Source organism: Esox lucius, chromosome 5, assembly GCF_011004845.1.
Source record: "Esox lucius isolate fEsoLuc1 chromosome 5, fEsoLuc1.pri, whole genome shotgun sequence".
NCBI classification, from domain to species: domain Eukaryota; kingdom Metazoa; phylum Chordata; class Actinopteri; order Esociformes; family Esocidae; genus Esox; species Esox lucius.
The window spans coordinates 18,383,674-18,391,652 of record NC_047573.1 but is presented as its reverse complement, the minus strand read 5'-3'; the positions used below and the strand labels follow the sequence as shown (position 1 = coordinate 18,391,652).

The window sequence follows — 7,979 nt, the reverse complement described above, 5'->3', positions numbered from 1 at the left end:
GATTAGAAAAGTAGACCCCTGGTCAAGGACCAATGTTGGAAGCTAGTCTTCCAGCTGGATCATCCCCAGATGCTGCTATTCAGTTAACAGTACATGGCACAAAAACAGGGTTGCGGGTCTGATTCCCAGGTGGGGCCAGTACGAAAACGTGTGGACCACTGTCACTAAGAATGAGAGAGTCTCTGCTAAAATACTTTAATGTCAATGAACTGGGCTCACCCTTGCACTCCTGCTGACGGAGTTGTCCCCCTGGTCATGCATTGGGGTGGAGCTGGCAACCGATGACTGGATGGCTGGAGGGTGGATGGATGAACACACACACACTCCATCAAGTACAGGGGAGTAAGTGTGTGTGCGCATATACAGTGAGGCGTGTTCAGCAATAAGTGTGACTTTGCGAACACAACGTGTCAGGACGTTAACTAATGCTAACAGAGCTATCGGGACCACCCAAATGTCAGGAGGTTGTGTGACATGGTTGTCAGGACAACCGCAGAGTGTCAGAAGGTTGTCCTTGTTGCCAATACCTACTCTGTTTGCTGGAACCACTGGCTCATACAATCAGTAATGCACTCAACGTAACCTGACAGTGTCACACAGCAGCTTTCCACTATGTTTGCATTTTAGTCAAATATCAAGTGAGGATTAGCCCAAATGCTATTTTTAATCCAGGACAGGATTATGTACAGATTATATTTGACTTTACATAGATAGAGGAGCACCTTACATGTCATTAGTTACATTGTGTCATATAACCATTGTAAATGTGTGTGAGATGTAAAAAAAAAAAAAGAATCACACACACAATGCGCCACTATAAGTTACCATGTGTTTATTAATATCTGGTCAACAATGTGCTGTGCATTGAAGGATACATGGGGCAACACATCTATACAACCTTCTAGAACGTAATCAAAATGCAAATAAAAACGGTTTCATCGTGTCACTGAATGTGGTCGGGCTCTGAAAAAAAAGACTTTTGAACGGCACAATTCAAGCAGAAGAACAGAGCAAACCGAATTGGTTAATCTACTGTGGTCTTGAGGAAATAGACTGGAGGCTGGAGGCAGAAGATAAGAACAACACCTGCCGCTCGCTCTGTTCCCATGGAACCCTCAGGACTGGACCATGGTCAGAAACTCTGTGGCAAGAAAGAAACACCTAGAGATTACTTGAGGTTGCTTGAGATTAGAATGTAGAAATGAGGTAGATAAAAAAGAAAGGTAATTATCCAAATCAATTGAGAAGACTATGGTGTAACCGCACTCTCTTTGGTCTACAACTGTCAATACCATTGGGAGGTAAACATTCCCATACACCTGAATCCCCCCACCCTTTCTACACAGTTTAGTGGTATCCAATTATAGTTCCAACCTCGTCTCATCAGAACAACTCCCAACAGGCGTTTGGAGATGGCAACATGCTTCCTGTGAGTCATGTCCTTATTTGCCAGTCATTCATTTCACACCAATCAGCAGGAAGCGAAGGGAATCGGTATGTGTGGGGACTCGCTCCATCGTCTAACAACCTCAGTTAGCTTGCAGGGCCAGAACCATGTGAGGAATTGCTAGAGCATACTCAGTCAAGGAATTCCTGCCTATGAAGCCTCCCGCACTCTAGGAATTATTGGCCAATATTCACTATGTGAGTTCTTTGCTGATAACTGAACATAAATGTACAGCATGTATGGTTTAAAAGCATTATTTACAATTTAGAGGATTACATTGCAATATCCAATACATGACCACATGTTTTAATATTAATTGGTTTGTAGAATCGCTAATAATTATTGAATGCATACATCACCGTTTTTCAGGTCATTTGTTTTGCCCCCGCACCAGAAAAAAGCGGCGGGCAGCTGAAGTACAACAACAATTAATTCAAACCTAAACGTACGTAATACAAACAACTCAAACTATTGGTTGTTTATTGGTTGTTTTCTCTTTGAGAGTCACAAAAGTGTTTCTGTAGGTTCTCTACAGATCTACTGACCTTAAACCCTACCCAAACCTTAGCCTTTATCCTTACCCTAAACCTTATTCTAGACCTAAACCTAACCTTATCAAGCATTTTAATGTTTTTTGATAGTATTACTATCCATTACCATCCACATTCACCGATGGAAATTGGGAATAAAGTGTAATTGAGATAATTGCCAAAAAGTTGCTAGAATGACACATTTTCAGAGTTCGGAATAATGTTTAGTGTGCAGTCTTAATCCTTAATCCAGTTATATGATACTACATTAGCTATTTCAGCCAGCCCAGCCCTTTACATATTATTAAAACTGGTAACCATTTACAGTCCAAACGTGGATTAAAAGATAATTTTAAACGTGAATAAAAGACAATCCCAATGCCTGATTCTGGTTTTGCACACTTTTCTTTGGGCTTGATTATTCTGTACATGGTACAAGTATAGGATTTATCAGCAATAATTTTGTATTTTAAGTTTCAGCAAAGTAATGACCATACACACTTCGGCATGCACTCCACATGTCGGCATCACTTCCTCTGTCATTCTGCTTTTCCTATCTTTGGGTGGGGTTATTGTATTTCATGTATGGTTTTGTATCTTAAATTGAAGATTTTGACCATTATGGGTAATTAGGATCATGTGGAAACATCAACGTTGTGCATTAGCACTGACGCTAAAACCAAGAGGGACATATCATTACGGTGATCTGCTGGTGTGTGTAAAATGGGCGTAATACCAATCGAAATGTTTCTATGCATACCATCATTTTACATTCTTTTCTACACAATATTTATATAAGAGTATACAGGACTTGGCTTGATCTGTGTCTGCAGGACCAGCCCTATTTTCCATAGCCAACTTGTCTAATCAGCTGGCTCTAACTAAAAGATATCCATCTGTGTTGAAAGCATTATCTCCTAGCCATGGCTGATGCCAAATTTGTGAGTGTTTGCTTAGAATCCATAGTGGTTTTCCATACTAGAACAAACTGGAGGGCATTTCAACAATGTTAGCTGCCTGTATCCTTTCTTTTGGAAAACTGACAAAAGTGTTTCCCCAATGCTTCCCAAAATGTATTGTGGATCTCAGAGAGTCTTGGTCGTCTCGCATACGAAAATCCCTACAAGGAAATACCAATAGCCTAAAATAATGTCTTGGCAATGACTTGATAATGATAATGTCCCAATCTACAGCTGGTTGCAGATCACCTTCTACTCCGATCTTGCCATCGTTGTCGTCATCGGCCGCAGACAGGAAGCCTTTGCATTCAGTGTCAGTCAGCGTCCGTGCCCCTGGGACAAACCGCTGCAAGAAGAACCTGGGAGAGCACACACACACATAACACACACACGTAAACACACACACACACACATAACACACACACACAAACACGCACACACACACATAACACACATCATTTCTTTGCCTCGCAAACATAGGAATGCTTCGGAACACACACATTTTATTCTTCCAGCAAAGCCCTAAAAGGCATACAGGTTTTTTGGATCCAGTTAAACAAGGCTGGAAAGTAATAAAGCTTGGATATACCCAATACTATATCCAACACATCCAGCTGGGTAACATTCAATATTTTTCTCCTCAATACCAACGTCCATTCACTACAAATTCAAATTCCTATTATTCTCACTTCCTGACGGGCAGGTGACTCGTGATGAGGGAATGCAGCAGCACGACCATCACACTCCCTCAACACAGGCTTCTATAGGGTCCGTACTTAATCCCCTCCTGTACGCTCCGTTTTCCCATGACTGCACCGCCTACACACCACTCCAGCACCACCGCCCAGTCAGCTGATGACAGAGTCGGTAGGCCTGATTGCCCATGGTAACAAGACAGCCCACAAGGGTGAGGAGAGACCTGGTAGCTTGGTGCCAAGACAACCATCTCTCCCTTGACATCAGAAAAACAAAGGAGCTGATCACGGACGACAGGAAACCAAGCGCTCCCCCATCTACTGTACACTGGTGGGGCTGAAGCGGAGCAGGTGGGGAGCTTTAAATCCCTCTCTGTATACACCACTGAGTAATGGACGGGATCCACGTAGACACACCACAGTGGTGAAGAGGGGGAGCTAGAGCGTCCACCTCGTCAAAAGTCCAATGGTTCTGCAGTTCAGCGTCTTGACAGGTTGCGTAACCGGTTGGTATGGCAGTGGCACCGCCCTATAGACCAAGAGCCATCAAAGGAAGGTGCAAACAGCTGACTTCCTTACTGGGACCATGCTCCCCGACATCCAGAGGAAGGTCCACAAAAGTATAAGACTCCAGCCACCCATTTAAAAGACTGTCCTTTATTCTACCACACTAAGCTTGTACTATCAGCGTGGTCGCCATTTGCACAGGACCCTTTAAAACTGATTTGATGCAAACACACACACATTAATTTGCACATACCAGGTTCACATGTATACTACTGCCGCACACATTCCTATATGTACATGAATCTGGACTACTTTGTAACCCTACACATCGACTTGATACTGGTATTGTCTATATATAGCAATGCTGTTGTCAATTGTTATTTGTTATGTACATATCTCATGTTTGATTCCATATTTAATTTAATTTGTATTTATTTTTACTGCCTAGTCCTATCAAGTTCTCTTTTTATATCTGCATGGTTGTGAAAGTCCTGGGGGTGTTTCAGCGTTATTCTACACCTGTTATTCACAAACCATGTGATCGGTACATTTTGATTGGAAAACTTGATTTGAACCTCCCATGAATTCAATTGAGTAATACTGTTGGTGTCTTAAGTTCTGCTATCTGGCACATTTATGTAATGTATTATATAATTCAAATATAATAATGACCTTTTTTTTTTTTTACACATGGATTATGTCAGGAAAAAGGCTTAATGGTAACCTTCCATTAAACTGACAGGGGAGAGGAATTTTTACATGTTATCTCATTCCTATTTGTTTGCGAGGAAAAACAGGTCATTGTTTTAAATAGTATTAAGGCTCCTGTCACTCAGAAATGCATTGAATGCTCCCTGGTTCAGCAGGTCGCTTCTGGCACAGTTGGTGCTTCTGGGCCTGTCAGCATGTAAGACTGTGTTGCTGGAAACGCCAAGGTCATGGGTTAAAATCCCGTAGGGATCAAAAAATCTTCATTAAAATGCCATGGCATGGTCCTCACTAGACTGTCAGAACAATGTATTTGCTTAACCTTGTCCACATATAGCCAGCTGAACATTTGCGTTACCCATAAGTCACTTAAAATAAGGGTGTCAGTAAAATGACCGCATCATTTGCATTCCTATTATATTTTCCTTATATGACACCCAGGTAATTGGTCCCAAATGGTCCCACTCCCAAAGGATTAATGTAAATGTCATACTTGAGCTCAGCCTCCTCGATGTAACCACTATTGTCGCTGTCAAGGATCTGGAAGACATCTTTGACTTCCTTGGGAGACTTGGAGGACAGGCCACACAGCTGGAAAAACTTCTTGAAGCTGAAAGACTCTGGGGCTGACACAGGAGACCACACACATGGACACACACAAACACACAGACACGCATGTGCACCCACCCACACATGAACACACACACGTGCACGCACGCACACACACACACACACAAAACACACATTTACAGACACATATGGGCACCCACGCACCCACCCACCCACCCACAAACACACACACACACACACACATACACACATGCAATGATTAGAGTTCAGGTAAGGTTGACAAGCTGAGGAGCTTAGAAGGTAGTGTGGCTGCATTCCAGACTGGAGATCTCTCCCTGTGTGTCTATTTACAGGCTGGCACACAAACACTCTTCCCAAACAATCCTCTTCACTCCAACACGTGGACCAGCATCCTCAGGGTACAAAATTATATTGAAATAGTCTGTGGGCTACTGCCAGCCTACTGCAGAGTAGGAAGCAGTACTCTTCCATGAATAACTCCTACAGTAAATGATAATAGCCTGTTACAATCTTACCATCTCACTGTTCTATGAATAGCTCCTACAGTAAATGATAATAACCTGTTGCAATCTTACCATCTCACTGTTCTATGAATAGCTCCTACAGTAAATGACAATAGTCGGTTACAATCTTACCATCTCACTGTTCTATGAATAGCTCCTAGAGTAAATGACAATAGCCTGTTACAATCTTACCATCTAACTGATCTATGAATAGCTCATACAGTAAAAGACAATAGCCTGTAGTGATAACAATCTTACTATCTGTCTCTTCAGTTTCTTCAGTTTCTTATCCAGATATCTGAGGTAAGACCTACCTTGGAACTCCTTGACGGCGTTCTCTATAGCCTCCGCAGAAAGGATTGAAGTGAGTGACATATTAACCCTGTAAGACCAAGGAAAATCTCAGTGCATTTTTTGTGAAAATTAATTAAAAAACATATATATAAACACACATACACGCATCTACACTGGCACACCTGCACAAACTCATTAACGCGCGCGCACACGCACATGTACATACACACACACACACACACCGTGGCTGTTCAACGGTTCAAGGAGGCAGCAGCGTGGTTGTTCAACGGTTCACTTGCTTTTGAGAAAATCTATTAGTAATCCAACACTGCCTTCAAAGGGTTGAATAAAGCAGCTAGATCAGAGAAATCTGTAAAATAGGCTGTTACATTGAAAACGAAAGGTTTCAGAGTTAGATTTTCTTCAGAATATTTCTGAAATCATTTAACTAAATAAAATATATTTTGGCTGCGTTTTTCTTTTTTCCCCTTCTTTGCTCGGATAATCAGAAGACTCCCTAATGTCCCTGTTTTGAGTCTGCTTTTAGAGTAAACCTGTCTGCTGTATGCAATTGGAATTCTTATCGAAATAAAACACTCTCCATAAATACAGAGCAACATTTCTGGACGCAGGTGCAAATTTGTGTCTGCAAAGTGGAGTCCACTAAGCAAGGTCTCAAAATGCTTCCAAACAAATTCGTTTAAGAAACATTCACTACGTGAAAAAAACAACTAAGTGTTGTCAACCAGGTAAATTAACCTGCAGCTTCCTCTGCGGCATATCACCTGAGCAGCTATACCTGAGCATCCCTCACTCCGCTCCCGCACTCTAGCATCTATCCAAAAACTCCTATAGTCTTTATCTTACTCACCGCTTTGATGATCTCGCCTCGCCGTAATTCAAAGCAGACTATGTAAGGCTTTGTGGTAACTGATAACAGCCGATGAAGACTTATATAGCCTATGGACTGGATGCTCCGACGATCAGCAATGCTTGAGTTACCTGTCCGAGTATCAAATTATCACAACCAGGCCCCTCTCCAATTCCTTACCTAACTAATTAACAGTTATTTATATCCGCCTTGACCGGCTGAAGCGTGTAAATAGCCGCTGTCTGGAACCTGTAAGGTCCTTATATTATATCAGGTAGACAAGTAGTTTACACACATCTCTCTCTCTCTCTCTCTCTCTCTCTCTCTCTCGTGCTCTCTCTCTCTTTCTCTTTCATTTTCTCTCTGTTGCACTCTCTTGCTCCCTCTCCACACACAAAGAAACACACACACATTCACACATGCACTCACGCACACATTCACACACGCACACATGTACCTGTAAATGTTGTTTTTTACTATAGTTAATATGCATAACATCAGAAAAGTATTATGGCAAATCAATAAATACCTTAAAATTGGCATTGCAGGTTAGTAACCTAAGTAATCCCAAAATATGAAAAATATATATCTTCTCATGCTTATGTGATCTTTCAGACATCCATCCATCAGCAAATGGCATGACAATAACATAAAGTATTAATTGACATTTTCTATACTGGTAGGATATAACTCTTGTGGGTAATGAACAGTGTTCACTGTGCAGCTGAGGAGCCAATGCACAGTATTCTACCTGCTTTATGAATTCACTCATTCTACACTGGCTGACAGTCCACTGTGTTTCCACCTGATCCCTATAACAACAAGCCTGACTATGGAGAGGATGCGTAATCAAGCAGAGCAGGCATTCAAAACA

The 7,979-nt window shown here is 41.8% G+C and overlaps 1 protein-coding gene across 3 annotated transcripts; it reads right to left on the bottom strand.

The window, feature by feature from the left end:
• Positions 1 to 812: 812 nt before the first annotated feature.
• Positions 813 to 7,389, bottom strand: pvalb9 (parvalbumin 9). 3 transcript variants are annotated; one of them, XM_010905784.3, is made up of 5 exons: positions 7,106 to 7,389; positions 6,255 to 6,322; positions 5,340 to 5,472; positions 3,186 to 3,295; positions 813 to 1,141 (listed from the first exon to the last, which is right to left on the bottom strand). In XM_010905784.3, exons 2-5 carry the CDS (start codon positions 6,313 to 6,315, stop codon positions 1,116 to 1,118), a joined length of 330 nt encoding a protein of 109 aa, XP_010904086.1. In that variant the 5' UTR covers positions 6,316 to 6,322; positions 7,106 to 7,389; the 3' UTR covers positions 813 to 1,115. The 3 variants fall into 3 exon arrangements, with proteins under 3 accessions (XP_010904086.1, XP_034147976.1, XP_010904095.1); XM_034292085.1 differs by lacking the exon at positions 7,106 to 7,389 and adding an exon at positions 7,034 to 7,052; XM_010905793.3 differs by lacking the exon at positions 7,106 to 7,389 and adding an exon at positions 6,477 to 6,722.
• Positions 7,390 to 7,979: the final 590 nt, after the last annotated feature.

Excerpts from the sequence above, each read along its gene's own strand:
- pvalb9 (XM_034292085.1), bottom strand. Across the intron at positions 5,473-6,254 it reads CGCCGTCAAGGAGTTCCAAG|CCCCAGAGTCTTTCAGCTTC; the intron begins GTAGGTCTTACC and ends CTCCTGTGTCAG. Across the intron at positions 3,296-5,339 it reads ATCGAGGAGGCTGAGCTCAA|GTTCTTCTTGCAGCGGTTTG; the intron begins GTATGACATTTA and ends GTGCTCTCCCAG.